Source organism: Phocoena phocoena, chromosome 1, assembly GCF_963924675.1.
Source record: "Phocoena phocoena chromosome 1, mPhoPho1.1, whole genome shotgun sequence".
NCBI classification, from domain to species: Eukaryota; Metazoa; Chordata; class Mammalia; order Artiodactyla; family Phocoenidae; genus Phocoena; species Phocoena phocoena.
This window is the reverse complement of record NC_089219.1, coordinates 136,300,097-136,323,709: the sequence shown is the minus strand read 5'-3', so window position 1 is coordinate 136,323,709 and position 23,613 is coordinate 136,300,097. Positions and strand designations below refer to the sequence as shown.

General features: G+C 52.3%; 1 protein-coding gene across 1 annotated transcript in view; it reads right to left on the bottom strand.

Annotated features, from left to right (window-relative positions):
- Positions 1 to 18,657: 18,657 nt before the first annotated feature.
- Positions 18,658 to 23,613, bottom strand: part of QSOX1 (quiescin sulfhydryl oxidase 1) — a 39,820-nt gene continuing 34,864 nt past the window's right edge. The window contains exons 11-12 of the mRNA XM_065882449.1: positions 20,903 to 21,082; positions 18,658 to 18,857 (exon numbers count right to left, since the gene is read on the bottom strand). Coding sequence (XP_065738521.1) covers positions 18,658 to 18,857; positions 20,903 to 21,082 — 380 coding nt within the window. The remainder of the gene's footprint in view (positions 18,858 to 20,902; positions 21,083 to 23,613) is intronic.

The window sequence follows — 23,613 nt, the reverse complement described above, 5'->3', positions numbered from 1 at the left end:
TCCTTAGAGAAAGAAGGAAAGTGACAAAAGCTAACCCTTATGTCGCCGGCACTGCTCTAAGTGCTCCGTATATGTTAACTCATTCAATCCTCACAAATCCCCTGAGGCAGGAACTATTATTATCCCCATCAGATGAAGAAACTGAGTCAGCACAGAGAGGTCAAGTGATGTGCCCAAGGTTGCACAGGTAGTAAGAAGTGGAGCCAGGGTATTTTCATAGGTAGTGTGGTTATATTTCTGCCAGCACCATAAAGTAACTTTTATTTGAAGGTTCCTGGGCATCGCCAGGTGGTGGGTCCACACAGAATACATTACCTGGCAAGGCCAAATCCTCAGATCCACCTGTGCAGCTATTGTACCCCATGGCCTATGTGTATGGGGAGCAGAGGAATGAATTGGGGAATTTGGGTTCATTCCAATCTCAGGGTTCATTCTTTTGATTTCCTATCAAAAATCTAGAGTATTTTAGGTTATTTCTTAATTCATGCATTCACTGAACATCTATTGAATGCCAGCTTCTGGCTGGACCCTGGAAGACAATGACCGGGGTGTCAGGTGCAGATAGCCCGTAGCCTGCTCTGCTCCAGGATTCCCAGCCTGCCGGTGACATAGTGTCAGCAAAGTTCCCCAGGTGCATCTGCCTTCCTTGTGCTGGGAGGGACTCAGAGACTGGGTTAGCAGACATTTGGGTTCTAGGCTCAGGGTACCTGCATTCAAATCCCAACTTGTGTACATCCTAATTGAGGTAACCTTTGGAAGTTTCCTTGCTTTGCCTTCTCAATGGCTAAATAACAATGGTACTCTCCTCACAGATGGTCACCTGAAGCACCTAGGGAGCTTTTCCCTAGAAACGTTGGCTGGCATCATTATTGTACCCCCTCTGTAGTATTTTGCCTGCTTTTCTTTCTCTTGTTTTATATTTATGGGAGAGGCAAGAAACTCTCTTGGAACTTTCAAGCAAAGACTAGAACTTGGGAGCTCTTCTTTCCTAAAAATGTTAGTTGGGAGAGAGACCCATGATTGTTTTTTTTCCCCCGTTTTGGAGGTGGAGGAGACCCCTACTCTTACAGCATGGTTACAAGCTGAGGTCAAGGTGCCAGAATTACTCCTTGGTGAAATTTTAACCATCTTGTGAAAAGCTCCCACTCCACTATGGAAACAGGCAGCTTTTGTACCAAGCAAAGGAGACAGGATGATAGAGCTGGGTGGTGGCTGGGAGAAGGGTTCCCTGAAAATAGCCTTCTGATGCAATGGGTCAGACCATCAGGGCTCACTTGACACCTAGGGCAAGTTACTTAATCTTGCCAACTTCTTTCCTCATCTGTAAAATTGGGAAACGCCTCCCCTACATTGCAGGGTGCTTGTTGGATTAGAGATAATGCATATAAACCCCAGAGCCCTGTGCTCAACACACAGAAGGCAATCAGATGTCACTGTGGTGGTTGTTAATAAGGTGACCCACAGTCGTAATCAGTAACTGGGCTCTGCTCTTTCTGCATCCTTCCCCAAACAGCCTCTCCATGGCACACTGAGATACTCGATGCTATATCTTCTCTTCAGAAGAACCGCTCTGCCCACACAACCTGCAATTATGCTCTCTTTGCCTTTGTTTTTAAAGTTGACCTAATATTCAAGTTCATTTAAAGAAAGAACTTGGACTCCAGATGTTGCACAGCTGACACCCTTTCTCCCTACCCCATTTCCCTCTTCAGTCTCCAGGACTCAGAGGCATCCTGAATCCAAGAATGATTCAGTGACCAACATTTTTGTGGTGCTTTATAGCTGGTTAAGGGCCTCCCCACACCTTTTCTCACCCAAGCCAGGTAGGGCCCATGGTAATCCGACCACATTACCGATGAGGAAACAGTGCAAAAATGTGGGGCTGTCTACACTACCATACCAGGGCCCACTCCCAGAGCCTCTAACCTGATGACCTGTTGTCTCAGCTTCTAAGGAGGAGGCTATAAACGGGGAGCAGGAGGAAGAGGGGTGGGAAGTCCAGCCTGGATCCATTTGAAAATAGCTGCAGGTGTCAAGGCTAACCTATAAAACAACCCTGTCATCATCTTGGCGAAAGAATTTTTACTGGAGGAACTTAACTCAGCAGTTTCCTCTCAGGAACTGACTTACAACCAAAAAAAACATGAATGTGCCAGATGTGGGCAGAGGTGACAGGAGAAAGGCCAGGGTAGGGGTGGGGCTCATGTGAGAAGTGGTGAGGCGGGGGTCAGACTCCCGACCCTGAGACCAGATGGACTTCAGTTTCGCCGACTGCTGGAGGGTGACCCACTCTGAGCCTCCACTTACTGACCGGTATGTGGAGAGTGCTAGTATTGTCACAGGAGGGCTCCAGCTGTTAGCACAGGGCCCGGCACATGGAAAGTCCCCCACAGATGCCCGCTATTGTGAGTGTATAAGGACAAGGAACTTCTTTTACTTCTCTCACTGCTCGGCCATCTCCTCTCTTCACAGCCCTGGTTCACTGGGAAGGGGCCTGCCCTTCATCACCAAAACTTTCTGCCTGCAGTGAAGGGACAAAGACATACTGTGACTATGGCCATTTTGGATGGTCAAAGAAGAAATACTGAGAGCTTTGGGGGGCGAAGGATTTCCCCAAGACCTCACCGAGGAAGCATTCCATAGAAGACATAAACCCTGGCTCTACTCTACATCTGAGCTTTGTGGCTGTGAGAAGTTGCACTGTCCCAGCCTCTGTTTTCCTGTGTTAGCTGGGGATGATAATACTCAGATAATTCTCCTGAGAAGGGGTTGTTGGGGATCATATGAGATCATATGAAAAGCCCCTAAAGCAAATGCTCCGTAAAAGTTCATTCTACTTCCCTGTCCCTGCACACACAGGATCCTCGGATTTAAAGTGTGCATAAATCACCTGGGAGTTTTGTTTAAATACAGATTCTGATTCAGCAGGTCTGGGACCTGAGATTCTACATTTCTAACAAGTTGCCAGGCCATGCCCTTCCTGCTGGCCCGTGGACGCCACTGTGTGTGGGCATGCTCTAGGGCACCTATGTCCAATACAGAAGCCACTAGTCACATGTGGCTACTGAGAAATGTGGCTGATAGGAAATGAAATGTGCTATAAATGTCAATTGCATGTTGGATTCTAAGACTTAATACAAAGGAAAGAGTGTAAAGTATCTCATTAAGATTTTAGAAAGTTTTATTACATGTTGAAATGCTAATCTTTTGGATATATTAGGTTAAATAAAATCGTTTATTAATTTCATTTCTTTTTTCTAGTTGCGTGGCTACCAGCAAACTTAAATTTACTCAAGTGGCTGGCATCTTATTTCTGTTGGACAGTACTGTTCCTGGGCGTTTTGACCTGACTGTACTGTGCTCACACACACACACACACACACACACATACACACACGCATACAGCAGTCCCCTTTTTCCCCCTTAGAACCTAGCACATTTTCTGGCTTCGAGTAGGGGACTGATAAGCGTTTGCTGGTGCATGAGTGGGGAGGATGCCCACGAATGGAGCCCCACGAGAGATGGCCCCGCACGCTGCTGAAGAGACCTCAGCTGCAGCAGGGAGCCAGCGGGGCTGAGCAGGTAGCTCTGCCTGAAGAACGGCCATCTCCCCCTTGCAGTTGACCCTGACCTGCCACCCATCCATTCTCCGTCATCCTCGGCCCACCCTCTGCTCTTTTCAAGGCTTTGATGGCAAAGAAAAAGGAATTCTAGTGTTCCCTCCCCAGGGCTCGCCAGATAAAGAAGATGGTCACAGGGTCGCCTGAATCCAGGGACCAGTCTGGGCCCCGCAGGCTTCCTGCCTTCCCTGAAAGCCACCTCAGCTAACACTGGGGGCCCCACCCCTTTCCTCTGCTTTCCTCTCCCAGGCTTCTCTCTGTGGTCTTCACCTCATCCCTGCTAGGAGAGGTGGGGGGTGAAGGGGGAGGGATGGGAGAGAAATCCAAGATCATGGGCACGGGCCAGGTATGAACGTGCATAGACCTCCCTGAGCCCCTGTCACAGCCCGACGGGATCTTAGAGAAAGAGATGGCAAGCAGCTTCTAAAGATGCTCCCCACGTCCACTCTGAAATTAGCAGGACCGCTCAGAGCCCAGATTCCCACATCTTCTGATCCCACCAGCGACCAGAGTCAGGTTCCAGGGCACTGCAGTCTGAGATCTGGGGGTACGAGGACATACAGGGGAAGGAAAACCAGCCCAGAAGAGGTTGTGGTGGAGCAGGAAAGTCCCCAGGGTGCTCGGGAGCTGGGCTCTGCCCCAGACCACAGGGCTCTGAGGGGACTGCTGCCGCCTCCACCGGGGCCTGGGCACATGTGCACGTGGGCCCTTATCCTCCCACTTCAGTATCTCCCGCACCGCCTCCTGACTGTTTCCTTTCCACGCCTCTGATACTAAGCAGGACAAAGCATTCTCGGAGCGTGTGAACTTACCAGAGGTCAGGGGAAGACTCTGCCTTCATGGTGAGGACTGGAGGCTGGAGCTGCTGTTCTCAACGCATGCTGAGTGCAGGCGGCTCTAGAGGCAAGTCAGAGAGTGTCTGGGAGGGGAGCGGCACCCCCATCTAGGGTGGGAGCTGGGGGAGGGGCGTGGGGGGCAAGGGCGGGGCTGTTCCAAAGGAGGAGGCCAAACGGACAGATCGGGACAGAGCCCAGGGGAGGCCCTTCTCCTCTTTCCTCCGAGGAAAGGTGCTCTGCTCCCCCTTGGAAGCTGGGGAAATGAGGGTCTGTCTGGGGGAGGGTAGCAGAGGGGCTAGAGACCGCCTCAGAGAAAATTAAATTGCATTTGAGGGCAAATTCTATTAGGGAATAGAGCCTGTCTCTCAACAGCCTGCGTCCATTTAGGTGATTAGCTCAGCCCAGCACCTCCACCCCAGAGCCTGGTGAGCTCTCTCCCTCAGCTGGGGGAGATGGGCCTGTGGCCTCTGGGGGCCCAGCCGCCCCTGCTTCCCTTTCCTGCCCCCCAGCCCACCCTGGGAGGACCCTTCTCTCACCACTCATGGCCCCCCAGGCTCTTTGAAAGTGGCCAAGAGGGTGTGTGCCCCTGGCTGTCCTCCTAGAGCACAGGCCGAAAACAAGGACAGGCAAGGCCAGGGAGGACCGAGCTGGGATTCCCACTGCTTAGGCCTGGGGCAGGGATGGGGGAGGTCAGAGGTCAGATGAAGGAGACCACTGGGCACCGGGTGGTCAGATGGCTGGAGGATGGGAAGGATCTGGATAGGAGAAGGGGGAAGAGAAGGGGTTCCCGTGAGCGAAAGGGCGCAAGTAAAAGTGAGGAGATGGACAAAGAGGCAAGGTTCGAATGGGCAGAATTTGGCACCAGGGAGTAGGTACAGAGAAATACAAGTGATGACACTTGGAGAATGTCCACTGTAATGATAAATTAATGTAATGGAACAGTAACTGGTAAAATAAATTCATCTGTAAAATGGGCATCAAAATAATATCAAGTACTTTATGGGGCTGTTGTGCTACCTAAATGCACATACTGAGTTCACCAAATGTTCAGGATAGTATTATTAGCTATTGACTGTGTGTTAATACCTGCCACACCGTATCCAAGCTTTGGCAGGAAGGTCTAGATTGAGGCCCCGTGACTGAGGCCCACTTACGAGCCCCCTACTTCCTAGCACCAGTGGCACCTGATTCACCAGGGTTAGGTCCCTGATTCACGGGCCAGTGTCAACCGGCTGGACCAGCCTCTGGACCCTGCCGGCCATCAGCCCCATGAAGAGATGGTGTGGTGCCTCCTCTCCTCGGTATTGAAAGAGTTTGCTGGATTTCCTTCCATTTCTGGCTACAAAATTATTTCATCTGCTTAGCGAAAGCACCTGAAATGTATCATGAAGAGAGCCCGTACGTAGTTTCCAGAACGAGCAGAAACATCAGTGCAGGTGACATCAAATGAGTTCTGAGAACACATAATGCAGCAGCATCTCTGACCTGTGGCCGGAATTATTCTATCGTATGTGACCCTCCTCCTGAGGGCTCGTCTAAGGCTCCCCCAAGTGCCTTGAGGACATAGAATTTCAGCCCCAAGCGAGCTTGACTTTTAAACCAAGGGTGAAACCATTTCTTTATATCGCTGGGGTGGTTGCACTAGCCCAAATAGCAAGAAATGTGTGTTCTGTGGGGAGGGCAGCAGAGGGGGTGCTCAGAAAGGGAGGGAAAGAAAGGAAGTGCGTGCTGTGCGGAGTGCAGGAGGTCCCCAGTCTCGAGGCCGCGTGCAGGATAGTCACGCTGTTCATTGCAGCGGGGAGAAGCCCAGGGCTGCTCTGCCCATTTCTCCAGCCCAGGGTCTCCTCTCTCAGAGAAGCTACCCCCGCCCAGGGATGGGCTCCAGTGAGTCCCACCCACCCCTGCCTCCTGCTCAACTGTCAGGGTGTGGGTTTAGCCCCTGAAGTACAGGTGAGCCCTAGGAGCCGGCTGGCGCCCTCCCCGTGGAGGTTGCCCAGGTCCCACAGGGTCCAGGCTTTCTGGCCTCAGACACGCCAGCTAGTGTGGACGGGGCTCCTGCTTCCTGAGAACGCCCTCCCCTCATCCCTGTGCTAACATGGGGCAGGTCCCTCCTGGGGTTCCAGCATTGTCATGACAACAACATCCATGATAATACACACATTGCTGCCCTTAGCTTGGGTGCCCGCACCTCGTCCCAGCCACTCAGTCACGGGGATCCTCTTGGGCGGCTCTGAGAAGGCATTCAAGCACTGTTGATTCTCACTAGCTGTTCTCTCCAAAGGCAATCTCATTTACTAGCGGCCTCAGCGCTGGAGACCTTGGGCAAGTTACTCAACCACAGGAAAACGGAGAGAGCAACACCTGCCTGAGGATTACACCTGAAATAATTGCGCTCAGGGCCTGGCCCTGAACAGGTGCTGCGTAGATGGTAATAAATGTTGTTATGACAGCCTTGGGCCCCGTCCTTGACACTCTCTGCTGACAGTAAAGAACCTGTCTTGTTTGCCATTGTTTCCAGCTCCAAGTGTGGGGACCAGCATATTATGGGGTCTTTGTAAATATACGTTAACACGAACGAATGAAGGAGCGAGTGAGTCTGTAAGCAATCCACTGCTGCAGCCCGAGAATGGGAGGAGCACATCCTCCCAGGGGCAGAAACAGGCTCTCAGCTGCTGCTCCCCGAGCGGCCACGCGGCCCTGTCGGGCCTGTTGAGGCTGCCGGGCCCGTTATCAATGTGGTCGCTGGCTGGGGACTCAGGCTTACTCAGCTGTCAGGGCCCTACTTACCTCTCACCACTAATGGTCCCTGGCCTTTCATGTACTACCTGCTCTCCCGTGGCACTCTTTGGACTTTATTACATATGCCACGTGATCCCTGTGATGAGAGTTAAAGAAGAAGGGGAAAGCCTGGGATAACCACCCAGACACCAAGGCACAGGAAAAGCCACACCAGCCTCCTGCTTCAGCGTTGCTTGCTGGGACAAGGCTGGGGGATTCCTGCCCACCAGCCCCCAGCGTGCTGCTCCAGGCCCAGGATGCACACTGCTTCTTTCCTTCTTTCCAAGTCCTGGCCCCTTTTTAAAGCCACCTCTGGCATCGCAGGACCGGATCCTCAGGCTGGAAGCATCTGAGAGGACTTCTAGCCCACTGCCTGCCCTGCAGAATTAGGTCTGTGCACCCCTGCGCGGCACGCATCTGGCCTGTGTGTGGACACGGCAGGTTTCAGGGGCTCCCTCTTCAGAGGCAGCCAGGACCATTACCAGGCAGTACTGCCCAGGACTATTCCTTCCCACAAAGTTTTGCCTTCGAATAAATTTAATTGAAAGTGTGATTTTGCTATGTGTGTGTTACGTATGCTTTAGAGTTAGTGCCCAAATTATTGTAAATTCTCTCAAAATAACCGTACCATCTGGAGTTACTTGCTTTTCCACCATTTATTGAAATGACAATGATAAGAGGTGAGCTCCAAAATTCACGATTAGATCTTTGCTTTTTCAAAGTGGGCTATGAGTTTTAACTGAATTTTAGATTGTTGACTATTTCCTGAAAACACAAAAACGAGTTGCTCTCAAAAATTTGGTTGCCACTTACATGACCACATCCTTAAAGAGCACACACACCACACCATATTCTCATCCACGGAGTAGACCTTTGGGGTTTATACTAGTCAGAAGAGGTCACATGGTCGTGTGTCACACAAGTGATGTCTAATGAACATCTCTAGTATCTGCCTTTGTGGGGTACCCTCCCCTTGAATCTGGGCTGGGCCTGTGACTTACTTTAACCAATAGAATGCAGCAGATGTGTCACTGGGCCTGTTCTGGGACTAAGCTTTAAGAAGGCATGGCACTTGGTGGGGGTTGGGGGCCCTGTGTTTATAAGATGTTCAACTGCTCTGCCGGAGAGACCATGTGCCAAAAGCTCGCCAAAAAGAGTCTATCAATGGACATATCTTACAGCGCTTCTGAGAACCTAAATTAAAAAAAACACAAAAAACACTTTTTGGCATCTCTGCTCTCCCTAGGGTACTGAGTGCAGCCAGGGCAGAGAGCCGAACTGGCCTGGGACAGAGAGGAGGTGAGTCTTAGCAAAGTCAGGAAGTGTTTTACTTACCAGTGCGTGTGGAGGTCACACATTCATTCATCAACCACTCGTTGAGCAGCGAGGGTGACAAACAAGGAGATACAGGCATGGAGAGGATGCAGCCCCTGCCTTCCCAGAGTTCACAGTGTGACGGGGGAGGCTGTGTGGTCAGCACGCATCTTCAATAATGCAGGAGCAAAAAGAGAGGAAAAGGAGGGTGCTTACTGTGCCTGTAGAGGGGAGGGGAGGAAGAGCCTGACTGTGGGGTTGGCGGCAGGGTGTATAAGGAGGGCCAGGGAAGGCTTCTCAGAGGAGGTGACCTAGGATCCCAGACAGCTTGGTGGGGAAGGATTTCTGGTGGGGAGAAGAGCACATATGAGGCCCATGGAGTGAGAGATCCTGAGACTTAGGGGGCCCACAAGTCCTACTGTCCAGCCTGGGGTGGGGAGGGTACCTGTGGGTATGGCCAGAGAGGCAGCTGGAGAGGCGGGCAAGCATTCAGAGCACGGCTGGGCAACCGCACCAAGGTGTTACATGTTACTGGCTGAGGAGAACTTGGACCTCAGGCCTGCACCTTTCACAGCAGGGACATCTTGCTAAAAACTACCTGAGACTGTGCCCTCTCCTGCTGAAACACCCCACCAGCCCCTGCCGATCAAGTCCCGACTTCCAGACCCCTGCTTAAGCCACGTCCCTCCCACTCACTCTTGGTGCTTCCCCCCAACCCTGCCCCTATGCTAACTCCCCAGTGAACACCTGCTTCTCTTGTGTGCCTCCCCGCCACGTCCCCTCCTGAAGAGCAGGTGACAGCTCAGGGCTTCCTCAGCACCTCAGCCATCCTGTGGCCCAATTATAATGGAACTCACGCTCCTTGAGGACAGGGCACCATATGCCTATCTGCTATGATTGTTACTGCCCCTCAGGAGAAGCCCACCCAAAACTCTCCCCTACAAGGGAGATAAGGCATGAGGGGCAGCCCCTCTGTAGGAGACTGTTCCCCAATCTGCAGTGCGTGTGGCCTGCCGTAGCAAGTCCTCTCTTGTCCCCCAAACACACACACAACGTGGATTCAGTCTTTTCAGTCACAGAAACAGGGCAGTGGTGACAGGAAGGGTTGCTCAGGCCAGGAGCTGGACACAGAAAGGAATTCTCCCAGGAAGGAGCAGAATTAGCCCCACTCTCTCCCCGAGGCCTGGAGATGACAGCTTCCTTTAGGTGGGTAATCCACCATGAAGGCCGCATTTCACACTTGCAGCTCTGGAACAGGCCTGTGGGGAATTGCTCCCGGAGAGTGAAAATTGGAACTCATCAGGGTAATTTGTCCATTTTACCACACACGTTTCAGGCTGGTGCCCGTGGTCTGACCTGTGGCTGGCCATGAATGAAACTGGCCTCAGAGAGAAGACTTTGAGAACATAGCGTTTCTTGCCTTTGAGGAACTGTCCTGAGCCGGGCCCTGTCTCTGCCGCTCCGCAGCCGTAGGGAGTGGCCAAGCCTCCAGGCCAGTTCCAACACCCAGGGCCTGGCGCCTCGGCGCCTCTGCAGCCAGGGGTGTTGGCTGCCTGGTTGTCCCTTGTTGCTTGGGTCTCTGGAGTCCACCGCCCTTCCCAATGCCTGGCCCGCTGTGATTAGGAGGGAAGGCTGAAGCTATCGATAATGGGACTCTGTCTGAAATCCTGTGATGTGCTGGGCCCTGTCACACACACACCTTTAACCCCGTGCTAGCTTCCTTACAGATGAAGAAACTCGGGCTCAGAGAACACTTGCCAAGGTTATGTGGCTGGTAAAAAGCAGCAGCAGGATTTGAAACCAGGTCTCTTGACTCTAAAATATCGTTTATCCACAGTGGTAATAATAATTATACCACTTAATAATTTCTTAAATTCTTTTTTTTTTGTGGCCACACAATGCGGCATGTGGGATCTTAGTTCCCCAACCAGGAATCGAACCTGCACCCCTTGCAGTGGAAGCGTGGAGTTTTAACCACTGGACCGCCAGGGAAGTCCCAATAATTTCTTAAATTCTTAACAATTTGTTATTCCCTCATCCTAACATCATTAAGCATCTTTGAGGCTCAGGGCACTCACTGAGCGGCACTGAAAGGGGTACGAAAAGGGACAACATGCTTTGAGAAATGCAGAACCTAGGATGTATGCCCACTTATTCAAAAGACATCCGCTGGCCACCTCTGATGTGCCAGGCCCCGTGTTAAGTCCTGGTGCTGCAGTGGAAGAGCGGAAAACTGTCCCTGTGCTTGTGGAGCTCAGAGGAGCTGGGGGAGGAGGCCACAGCCAGGGGACCTCGTTGCCGGGTGGTAATGGGGTTGGCTCTCACGGGGTTGGCGCACCTGACTCAGGCTTGAGGGGCTCAGAGGGCTTTGCCGAAGGAGTGAGGTCTCAGCAGAGTCTCAAATCAGGTCACAACTCGTATGCCCAAGGGGCAGGCAGCTGAGGTAAGGAATGAAGTGAGCTAGCTCCATTCTTAGACAGAGATATGCTCTGAGTATCAAATATATAGGAATATTCTTCACACAGATAACGCTTTCTTCATTTTTCTTGAAACATGACTCATGTAGTTAAGAGATATGAGTGCTTGGAAATATTTTCCTCTTCTAAATCAACAGGGCAAATGTGATGCTAAAGGTAACTTGTCCCTTGGCCTCCAAATCGGGAATGCAAAAGGAAGAGGTGGGAACTATGGCCCTGGGAAGGGGGGACCCAGTTGCCCTGTGGGCATTGCACTCCGTGGAGGCAGGTCTTCTGATGGTGGACATGTAGGTGTTTCCAGGTTTTGGTCAGTATCTCTGATTACTTCCTTAGGATAGATTTTGAGCAGTTAAATTACTGAATCAAAGAGTATAAACATCTTTAAGATTGATTTTTTTCAGAAATATTCTGCCAACTTACATTAATCACCTTACCAGCATCAGATTTTATTGTTGCATGATGTATAGAAAAAGATTTTATTAATCTTTCACTCCCTTGATTATTGAAAAGATATTGTTTCATATATTTATTGATCTTTGTATTTCTTCTTTTATGAATTGACAGTTCATATTCTTGGCCTGTTAAAAGTGTTTTCAGGGCTTCCCTGGTGGCGCAGCGGTTGAGAGTCCGCCTGCCGATGCAGGGGACACGGGCTCACCCCCCGGTCTGGGAAGATCCCACATGCCGCGGAGCGGCTGGGCCCGTGAGCCATGGCTGCTGAGCCTGCACGTCCAGAGCTTGTGCTCTGCAACGGGAGAGGCCACAACAGTGAGAGGCCTGTGTACCGCAAAAAAAAAAAAAAAAAAAAAAGTGTTTTCAATTGTACAAGTAATATGTATTTATTCAATAAAAATAAGAAAATACAGATAAATAAAAAGAAAACCAAACACCCATAACTCCACCACTGACTATTAACCACTGTTAACATTTTTGGTGTATATATCCCAGGTTTTTGCTCCTATATCCAGTATCCATAAGTATATGCGTGTTTTCTTTTTTCAAAAACAAGATCATACTATTTCTGCAACTTCATATTTTCACTTACCAATATGATGTGGAAATATTTTCAGGTTAAAAAATACACATTCAGGGCTTCCCTGGTGGCGCAGTGGTTGCGAGTCCGCCTGCCGATGCAGGGGACGCGGGTTCATGCCCCGGTCCGGGAAGATCCCACATGCCACGTAGCGGCTGGGCCCATGAGTCATGGCCGCTGGGCCTGCGCGTCCGGAGCCTGTGCTCCTCAACGGGAGAGGCCACAACAGTGAGAGGCCCGCGTACCGCAAAAAAAAAACAACAACAACAAAGAAAAACACATTCAAATCATTTCTGTTGGCTGTATTGTTTTCCACTGTAATGATGTACCAGAATTTAATCAATCTCCTATATTGGACTTTAGGTCAATCTTGTTTTGGTATTATAAATATTCATCATGTAGCAAATCTTAGTAAATATCCTCAATTACTTCCCTAGGATAGATTCCAAAAATAGAATTGTTGGATCAAAGGTTATATATTTTCTTAAAGCTTTTAAAACTTATTACCAGTTGCATTACATTAAACATTACATATATCCCCAAATTTGTATCAGTTTATACTACCACTAGCAGTGTTTGAGAGTGCTCTGTGGCAGATTGTACGAAGGTGACCTCAACAATCTCTTCCATCTTATATAGTTTTCCAGAACTTTTTATCACTGACCCATCAAAAGGTGGAGCCGGGGACTCCTCTTCTTGAACCTGGGAAGCCCGTTGTATCCGCATCCTGGGTGAGCCTTTAAATCTGCCTCAACCAATGAAGAATGGCAAAACTAATGCTGTTTGACTTTTGAGGCTAGCACATAAAAATGCCATGCACTTCCACCTTGTTCTCTTTGGATGTTTGCTCTTGGAGATCAGCTACCATGCTGTGAGGAAGCCCAAGCAGCCCATGGAGAGGCCCTCGTGGAGAGGAACTGAGGCCTCCTGCCCACTGCATAGCTGAGCTTCCAGGTGACAGCCAATATCAACTTGCCAGATGGACCACACTCAGATACACTGCATGGAGCAGAGATGAGCCATTTTAGGCTAAACTCTGTTCAAGGTGCAGACTTGTGATCAAAATGAACGACTGTTGTTGTTTCAAACTGCTAAGCTTTGGAGTGGTTTGTTACACAGCAATAGATAACGGATGCATCTCATTTCCTCTCACTCTAGCTACCACTATCTTTTTTTTCCTTCCATTTTTGCCAACAGGATAGACAAAAGTGGCATCTCTCTTCTGGTTTTAATACTTTGGCTCATCATTTTTAATAGGGCTTTAGTGCTTTTCTTATTTACAGTAGACCTGTAAGATCCTTTAATTCTATTTATTTTCCTTATTTTTTTTTGTTTCAAAAATGTTTATTGCAAAAATTCAAAAACGTACTTAAGTGTTTAAGTCAGAGCCAGGATGAGGGTGAGGCTATGGAGGCACCTTGGCACCAAATTTAAGGAGGCACTCACTCTCAGGGGCTGACCTGAAATAGTGGGACCTTGAAGGTAAGCATCTCCTTAAGTTTTGCACCCTACATACCTCCCTTGATCACTCTAGTCCCTGCCCTGTTTTAAGTCCACCCAACCTCACTTTCTAGATATAACTGCACTGGTCATAGTTTGGTGTATATTCTTCCAGACTTTTTCTAGCCAAACATTAACATATATATATATATATATATATATATATATATATATATATATAAAACAATGCTATAAATTACATTATTAATACAGATGGATATATTATATTACATTTAATAATTTTACTTTTACATTAAATTACATTCAATAATTAGTGTTAAATATGTACATTTATTAATAAAGATAGTAATAAATAGTAATATTTATGTTAACAGAAATGTATCCTTGGACATCTTAGGTACTTGCAAATTGCTCTCTTTCTGAAGATGGCATATTTCATAATGGACATATTCCTTTTTAATATTTTTTTTTAATTTATTTTTTGGCTGTGTCGGGTCTTAGTTGCAGCATGCAGGATCTTTTAGTTGTGGCACACGGTCTCTTCATTGCAGCACTCGGGCTTCTCTCTAGTTGTGGTGTGCAGGTTTTCTCTCTCTAGTTGTGGCGTGTGGGCTCCAGGGCGCATGGGCTCCACGGCACGTGGGCTTAGTTGCCCCGCGGCATGTAGGATCATAGTTCCCTGACCAGGGATCGAACCTGCATCCTCTGCATTGGAAGGCAGATTCTTTACCACTGGACCACCAGTTGGAAGTGCCTCTTTTGTGATATTTATCACATATATTTCCCAGTTCTTTTAATAGGTAGCTTGATTTTATTTTTAACTTATTTTTAAAAATTGGTGTTATCAAGTAGTTCAAACTCTCACCTTAGTTACCTTTTCCACTGTTTTTGTGCTTAAAACACAGTAAAGTATTCAGCTATATTTTCCTATGCCTTAATTTTTGCATCACTGGGATTTACTCTGGTGTATGGTGTAAAAATGGGATCTTAGCTGAGTTTTTATCAAATGATCAATATTCTTAACATTATTTGCTAAACTCTGTGACCATCGGAAGCGCTGAGGGTTGAGAACTTGATGGGGACACGGTAGAGCAGATTCAACCTAGACGAGGTTTTGGTCCCTTCCAACCACAAGCTGCAATTCTGCCGTGGCAGAGGCTTCCAGGAAGACAGTGGTGAGGGCAGGACGTGCCATTGCGGTGGTGGAGGAAGGAGGTTAACAGGCAGCACTGAGGCCCGCTGTCCTCTGGGGGAGCCCAGCCGCCCTAGGTAGGGAGAGGCCTTTTGCTCTCTCAGTGTAGAGATGAGTAAGTCTTGCCAAAGAAGCACCTGGAAACTTGCCAGCCCTGCCAGGTAGATCTCACCGTAGAATCTAAATAGATGCTCCTTGAGTCTTCCTCTAGACATGCCCAAGGCCTATGCCCCCATGGGCTGGCTGTCCCCCTTAGCTTTACCCCTCCTTTCGGCAGGGGTGCCTCCACCTTTGCCAAGCCTTGCCCATCCTGTGCCAAGGCTGCCGTGGAGGGGCCAGGCGAGAGGTGGGCCCCCGCTCTGGGCCCTCCACAGCCCAGGGGTGGCTTCTGAATGAAGCAGCCCTTCAGGCTGATGGTCCCTCCAGCCCTGCCCATGGGACCCCTTCTTGCCTTTCCTTCCTTCAGGCTTCAGAGAAACTTCCCCATCCCCCTGCCGTTCTTTATCCTTCGGAGCACTTCCCACGGTCCGTCATTTTTTCCTCACTTGTCTTTTCCTCTAGAGCGTAAGCTCCATAACAGCACGTCTCTTTCCTCTGTTTATCCCCAGCTTCTAGCCCCATGCAGCATTGGAAAAAAAAATCCTTAAATTTTTTTTGAAGCTTTTTTGCTTAGAATTTCTTGTGTTGGACTTGGTGTGTGCTCTCTCCTCTGCCTGTGACGCCTTTTCCTCCTTGCTCTCCTTGCTAATACCCACTTATCCTTCAAACCCCAGCCCAGCTCCCTCCTCCCTCCGGAAATCATCCCTGAACTCAGTATGTAACATCCCAGGCAGAGGTGAATTCCTCTGTCGGGCCCCAGAACAAGGGCCCTTTGCTTTGCAGGGCTCCTCTGAGGAACCTCTCCTGCATGGGAGCTCTGCTAAGGTGCAGAGAACCTAGAACGACAGGCGGGCTGCATTCAAACCACAGAAGCCCCAGCTCCCAGGCTGGCAGCCCGGGTTGGGGGAGGGGACCAGCTGGTGGGCGAAGCGGGTTTATCGATGCTTCTAAGAGCCCTGGGGAAATCAAGGTGAAAGGCAGCAGTCCTGCTAAGGAGGAGGCCCACCCCTGTTTATCAATCAGAGGGGCTGGGACAGGGTGAAAAGATGCTCGGCTGCCTGCCAGAGGCCGCGGTGATGAAGGGGACCCACAGCCACCACCAGGGCCCTGGTGGCCCCACGTAAGGCCCTGCCTCCTGCCTCGGCCACTGTGGGCAGTCACCGTGGAGCTGGGGCTGCTCCATCAGCTTTTCCAGCCTCGTCCTAATTCTGAACACCCGAGCCTGGTTTTAGAAAATACGGTCACTGGAGCCATAAGGGCTGGCTGGAAGAAATCCTCTGCTCTTGGCGTCGTGTCAGGTACCAGGGGGTGAGGGAGCGGGCGTACTCAAGCGGTCTTGGCCCAGTGGGCACTGGCCCCGGGAGCCTCTTTCACCCTCTGGTGGGCCTGTCAGCCTGTCATCCAGGGCCCCGTGGGGCAAGGGTGGAGATGAGCCGAGCCCGCCTTGGAGGATGGAGGGGGCAGGTGGGTGACTAGAGCAAGGACACAGAGAGGAAACTCTTGGACAGACAAGAGGCCTGCAGAGAGGCTCCGGGCTGCAATCCACCCAAGGAGTCAGGCAGCTAAGGAGGTGACACAGGGCTAACACAAGCAGGGAAGCGGGGGTTCGACCTGCCTGCCCCCCTCCACGCTCCGCACCCAGCTGCCCCAGCAGAGGGAGCGTGCTTGGCACCCCACCTGCTCCACCCAGGGCCGAGGCCATCTGAGCAGAGCGAAGATGTCCAAGAGAAAACCCCAAATCGGATTGAGGCTCCTGCTCTCCCTTAATGAGGTTCATTATCAGCTGCTCTGATCCCTGTAGAACCCAGCAGGCCGGATTAGGGGCAGGCTCTCCAATCTGGCTGACTCCTCCCTGCTGAGCAGGCAGCCCAGGCTGGCTCTGGAAAACAAGCCCTCTCTCCTTCCTCCACAGAGAGCTGGAGATGTAGGCCGCCTGCCTGAGGAGGGGTCAGGCGGGTGCAGGCCAAGGTTCCTGGAGCAGAACTGAGAGCACTGGGGCAGATGCTCCCTGGGAGGGCGGGGGAGCAGGGGGGGAGGTGGGACTGAGGGGCTGGGGCACAGAGAGCTCTGTGGACAGTGGGGGAGGGCCCCATCCAGGAGACAGGGGCTATGACAAGGGCGCTCTGACCCCCCCGAGAGCTGGCTGCATCCCAGGTCAGGCCGGGTTTTGCACATTCTACCCAGCCCCGGACACTAGTAGCAAGTTAAGGAACACACCGGTGCTTGCCTTAACAAAAATAATTTATTCCAGAGCCCCCTCGACCGTGGGGCAGAGTGGGGATCAAGCATGTGTACAGCGTCATCCTCCCCTCTGACCCTTTTAACCTCTACAGGATGGGAGGTGGACCCTTGAGAGGGACGACACTCCCCTCCCTCCACAGTAAAGATTAGCATCTATTTTGGAGATGAAAATCAACAAGAGACAAAAGACCCAGCTCCAAGAGGGGTGGAGCCCAATGCGGAGAAGCCAAAGCATGTTCAAAGCAAACGCTTCTCTCAGCCTCTCACAGCTAAGGCACTAGAGATCCCAACAGCCCTCCCTAATCCCCCGCCCCCAGCCCAGTACCATCACCACACCGATTCCAGCCTGTACCCTTCCTGTACCCAAGGTTTGGGAAGGAGCCGGCCAGAGGCCCTCCTCCCACAGACCTCACCTGGGAGACCAGCATGACTTCCAGAAGCTTCCGAAGCCCACTGTATAAGCCAAACCCCACCCAGGAGGGTCTGAGGAGCTGGAGGACGGGCAGGCACAGAGGGCCAGAGGCAGTCCTTCCTTCTCTGGTGCAAAGGGCTCTTTGTAGCAGGATGGACGGAGTCCCGGGATGTAGTAAGGAGTCCACTCCAGCCCCAGGGGCCCCTCCTCTGGAGATGGGAAACCTTGGAGACTGCAGCCTCACTTGCCCCAGTTTAGGGCCAACACCAAGCGGGAATCACTGAAGCTTCAGGAAGAATAAGGCAGGACTTCAAACAAGCTGAAAAAGAGGAATTCGGTGCTGAGAGGCCCAGGATGGAGTCTCCCGACCCCACTGCCCAAGGCTGTCCTCCCCCTCTGCTGGCAGATGAACCTGGACCCTGTGCATGTCTTCCTGTCTATGGAACATCCCTTTCCAGAAGCCCCAGGGAGGTCTGCTGCAGCAACTGGTTTTCCTAGATTTTCCTGGACAAGGAACAAGGTGGGAGGGGTGGGGTGCAGGGGGCTGGAAGAGCCCATGGATGTCAGCTCCCTATCCTGCCCCCTCCCAAGTTGGACGGTTCGGGCTGCAGGGTGGCTGGCATAGCCCTTCAGGGCCCTCATCCTGGCCCGGAAGTAGGTGTACACAGCCAGCAGACCCATGAAGGACACGGAGGAGAGCCCCACACAGAGGCTGATGTCCAGGTGGGAGAAGTTCCCTTCCAGCACCTGCAGCCACTGGCTCCGGCCCCGCCTGGCCCCGGCCTCTGGCTCCCCGTCAGGGACACTGGCCAGCTGCTTGGAGCTGCGGCCCACTCGCCTCAGCTCTGAAGGGCCTCTGGGGAAGTTCTTCCCAGCCAGGAATTCAGCCAACAACACGGCTCCTGTGTCTCGCCTGCTCAAGCGTTGCCGCCCTTTTGGCTGCTCCAACTTATCCCTCTGAAGCCCCGCTACGTGCTCAGGAGCTTCCTGGTCTGGCTCATCTCTGGCCATGCTGAGGCCAGCCTGCGTCTCCTGGGGGTGACTTGCCCCAGGTCCCTCTGCTGGAACATCTGGGATGGTGGTTCCAGGGGACATTGTCCCTGGGCCCGCCATGATCTCAGCCTTCTCAGGGCCCAGAGTAAAATTTCCGATCGCCAGCTCCAGCTCCACCTGCCTTGGGGGGACTGCCATCCTCTATGCACCCCTCCGGGGGCCCAGGCCAGCCGAAGGAAGGTCTAGGACGATGTTGCTCGGGGAGAAGTGGGTCTTCAAGAACTTGAGGGTGTTGCCCAGGTCCCACACGGGCGCACCCTGGAGTTCACTGTGGCAGGCGGAACAGAGCTCACGGGGTGGCCACTGCACCTTGGGGAACTGGGGGTCCTCGCTGGGGGCACCTGGGGAGGGAAGCACACACAGGTTGCCTGTGACACACTGGCCACCCGGAAGCCCAGACCGCATTCTTCCATTCAGGATGCCAGCTCCCTCATCTGCAAAAAGCGGGCACTGCTGCCCTGGGAAAGGATGGGCGCGAGAGAGGGCAGATGAAAGACCTAGCACAGAGCCTGGCCCACCGCAGAGCCCAACACTGGTGCCTCTCTGGGAGAGGACGTTCCTACCCTCCCCCACCCCCAGAACTCCACAGCTTCCCTTCCGGTCACTTCCCCGTGTTAACCCACTGTCTCTCTTTGTCAACTTCACTGCTTGTTTGTACCCCTGGACCAGACATGAGAAAGGGCGAGAAGACTCAGAACAATCTGTCTTGCAGACTGGATGGTCCACTAGTATGTATCTTCTCTGCATTTTTATAAAATTTCCCAGGTTTTACGCAAGTGAAGATACATTCTTTTTGTAATGAAAGGGAAAATGTTTTTAAAGCAAGAGCTCAAGGCACATGGTAGTTGCGAGGCACCTCCTTTACCCCCTGCGGCCCTCTGGGGTAGGTAGGAGTTAGTGGAATTTCTTCCTCAGGTGGGCCCCAAGGGGTGGGGTGTGGGGAGGCCTGGGGGCCTGGATGGGGAAAAGGACACTCAGGAGAGAGTCAAGAAGTTGCCCTTCCCACCAGGCTACTGGGACCCCAAGCAGGGCTGGCACTGTGGGCAGAGCCCCTGGCTGAGCCCCAGAGGGCCTGCCACCGGCCCCTCTTCCAGTGTCACCTGGGGAATGGCAATCTGTCCATCTCTCTTGGAGGAGGCACCTCCCCTAAAGGGTTTAATAGGAAAAAAAAAAAAAAAAGTTGCTGGCCAGAATGAAGCAGCAGCAGCAGTAAGTGATGTAAAAATCAGAATGATTACTTTGGGGAGGGAGCAACATGTAGATTCCAAGGGTCCAGTGAGAAGTAACAGTGATCAGGCCTTGCAAAGTGAGCACTCCATTTGCACCAGCTCATTATTGTTACTAGTTGATCTGAAAGGACCCCTCTAGAGAGTAGGACACTGCCTTCCTTTCAGCCTTCCCTTCAGGGAGAGGCATGGGCTCCTGGCCCTCCAGCAGCAGCTGGGCCCCCAGAGAAGCCAGGAGCCTACAGGTCCTGAGGCTGGAGGGTCAAATGAGCATCTGGTGGCAGGGGCAGACAGGGGCAGACAGGGGCAGGGAGAGAAGGGGTGGGAGGAGAGACAGCACGTATCTTCTTTTGAAGTCCACCAGGAGGCCCCAGGAGATGCAGACCCAGTGCAGCCGCCTGCACCGCCACTGGCTCCACGGGCTCCTTGGACCTTGGCCCCGCCCCAGGCCTCATCCCCCACCTCCCGCCGCCCCTGGGAGGTCTGTCCCAGCCAAACACACTTCCTCTCTCCCCACAGACAAGCCCAGGCTCCATCCACAGGTGGCTCCCTCCCCACCCACCAGCTTCTGGTCACCTCTGGAGTTTAATGCTTTTGCCTGTTGGACCCACCTGACTCCTGTGCACGGGGAATAGAAAACACTGGAAATGAGGTATATTCAGAAGACAAGGCCTCTCCCGTGAGAATCGGTCCCTGGTTTTTCCAGGAAGGACCAGGATTTTCTCTTCAAGTATATGTTATCGTTATACCCCTCCCAGGGCGGGGAGAGGCCCAGCTCTCTCCTCTCTGTTGGTTTGAGTAAGGGGCCATAAGCCAGAAAGCAGGACATGCGAGGCAGGAAAGGGACCCCAACAGGCCAGAGGGAGGGGCCCTGGTGTGGGCGAGAGAGTGAGCAATGGCATCGGAAGACCAGGGTCTCACGGTGCCAAAGCCTGAGTTTCCTCATCTAGAAAATAGGTCTAATGATACTGACGTACATCAGCAGGGCTGGCAGAGCACGTGAAAGGACTCTGGGTGCTGAGAAGCACCATGAAACACGGGGTGTAACCTAGAGGACAAAGAAGGTCCCGACTCCTGCCTCTGGTCCCAGACTCCAAAGCTCCCCCGCCTCATCCTCCCTCTGCAGGTGACTCCAGCCTTGGAGGCAGGCCCTTCCTTACCTGCGAGGCGAGCGTTGACCTTGTTGTGGCTAGACCAGAACCAGAGGATGGAGCTGCTCAGATTCCCCACCTGGTGCACGGAGTCAGTGGCCATCTGCTCAAAGTGGCCAGCGCAGGCTCGGCAGCCAAAGAAGAAGCGAACGTAGCCCCGGATGGCCTGGAGGATCTCCTGGGCCTTGACTACAGGGGAGAGGAGACTCCAGTCACAGGGGCCCTTCCGGCTGCCTGTCCCTGCTGGCTCCACCACTGTTCCCATCACAGGCCCACCGTGGTCGCCTCTGCACGGGGAACACACACCCCAGCCCACCTGGTAAGGGGCTCAGGTCTCCCTGTCTACTTCACCTCCCAGGGGTCATGTTCGAGTTGACCCCATCTCCTTCCAAACTTGTAAACCTCAGTCTCCCTCGTCTGCCTCTTATCCAGGCCCTCATCACTTACGGACACTCAGGATGAAGTCCAAACGCATTGTCAGGACACTCAGGCTCTTAGAGACGTGGCTGGAGAGGAAGGCAGGGGCCACAGTGCCCATCCCCCATCCCGTGGGCCCCTATTCTGCCCCTCCTGCTTTAGGCTTCCTGTTCCAACTCGCTCCCCATCGTGCCATGCTGCATCCACAGCCCATCCCGATCTGGCCCCGAACGCTCCCTAATTTGTCTCCATTTCTCCCCGGCCCCCTCACTTCCTCCCACTGGGCTCTCTGGCCTGGCAACAGCACAGGCTCTGAATACCCGCCCTCTTCTTGCTCTGACACAGGCTCCTCCCTGAAGATACCACTGCTCCCCCAAACCCGCCCCCCTTAAACCCCTCTGTATTCCACACTCAGGGCTGGAGGTGGTGGAAGTACCCTCCCTGCTGTTGGTTGCTTCCAAACTCTCTCTCCTTCCTGCTGCGATTCCCCCCAGCCCTTTAAAAGCTCCATCTCCGAGTCTGACCCCTCCATCCACTGGGACTTCAGCACGCAGCTCTCTGTCCCACTCACCACCCTTGCCCGTGCCCTCGGTTCTGGCGACGTCAGTGCCCACGCCAAGCTGTGCCTTGCCTCTTACCTCCTCAGCCCCCTCAGCTCCTGCTTCCACCCCCGTCACCCACTCACCACCTGCCCTGCAGCTATCCTCGCCTCCTTCGCCTGGCTCATGCTCTGGACCTCACCTCTCTCGCCTCTTCCAAGATTTCACTCCTGCGAATATTTTCTTGTGTTATGGCATCATCAATTTCTCCCTTGTATGGGCTCCTTCCGACAAGAAAAAAGAACTACAACGAAGAAACCCCTTCTCTGACCCCAGTCACACCCCAATCACTCCCCCATTACCTCCAATTTCTTCCCGGCTCCTCTCTCTTCAGCCCAACCCAACCAGGCCTCTCTCTCCACTAATCCACTGACACAGCTCTCGCCAGGGAGGTCCTCGCCTCACACCACCTCCCCACTCGGCTGACTGTGTCCTCGCTCTTGAAACTCTTTATGTTGGGGGACCTCTTGAAATTGCAATGGCCACTCCTTCTTAGTCTCCTTTGTTGGCCCCTGCTCCCCCAGCAGAGGTCTGGATGCTGAATGCCCCAGAGCTCAGGCCTCAGCCCTCTTCTCTGCCCACCCACTAATGGGATCCTCCAGTCCCGAGGCCTGAACTACCATCTATATGCTAATGACCACAAGATTTGTATCTCTATCCTGGACCTCCCCCCAGCACTGCAGACTCAACTGTCTACATCTCCATTCAGAGATCCAATAGGCACAGACCACTAAATGTACCCTCCCCCATCTACTCCCTCCCCGCCCTGAGCCTTCCCATTTCTCGGCTCATAGGACCATCAACTACTGACGTTCAGGCCCAGCAAGGCCAAGGTCCGACCAAAGTCCTTGATCCTGCACAGTCTTCATCCAATCCGTCACTGAGTCCTATCAGCTCTACCTTTAAACTATTCCCAAACCTGCCCACTTCTTCTTCCATGTGCACACCTACAACTCTAGTCTAGGCCACCACCACCTCTCCTGGACAAGTTCCACAACTTCCTAATTGGCTGCTCTGCCTCCCCCTTGCCCTGCTGTAGCCCACCCTCCACCCAGTAATCGCTCTAAAGCACCGATCGTGTGCAGCACTCCCCTGCTTAAGGTCCCTAGTAGATTCTCATAATGCAGAGACTGAAATCTCCCTCCCTCCCACACCAGGACCTCCAAGCCCACCTCCTCTCCTGCTTCCCCCACTCCCAGGCTCTGCCACACTGGCCGCCTTTTGGTGCTACACACACACCAGACTTGTTCCCTGCACTTACTAGTCCTTGACCTGTGTTAGGGGCTGAACTGTGCCCTCTAAAATTCTTATGTTGAAGTCCTAGCCCTGAGTCCTTCAGCATGTGACTGTATTTGGTTGGACACAGCGTCTTTAAAGAGGTGATTAAGTGAGAATGATGTCACTGGGGTACATCCTAATCCAATATGACTGGTGTCCTTGTAAGATGAGGAAATTGGACGTAGCCAAGAACACCCCCACTGAGGACCGTGGGAAGACCCAGGGAGAATATGGCCATCTACAAAACCAAGGAGAGGCCTCAACAGAACCAACCCTGCCAACGTCTTCATCATGGACTTCCAGCCTCCAGAACTGTAAGACACGTTTCCGTTGTTTAAGCCACCCGGTGTGTAGCACCTTGATATGGCAGCCTGAGCAGACAGCCCGGGAGGCTCTCATCCCAGATGTCCCACCGCTGCTTCCCTC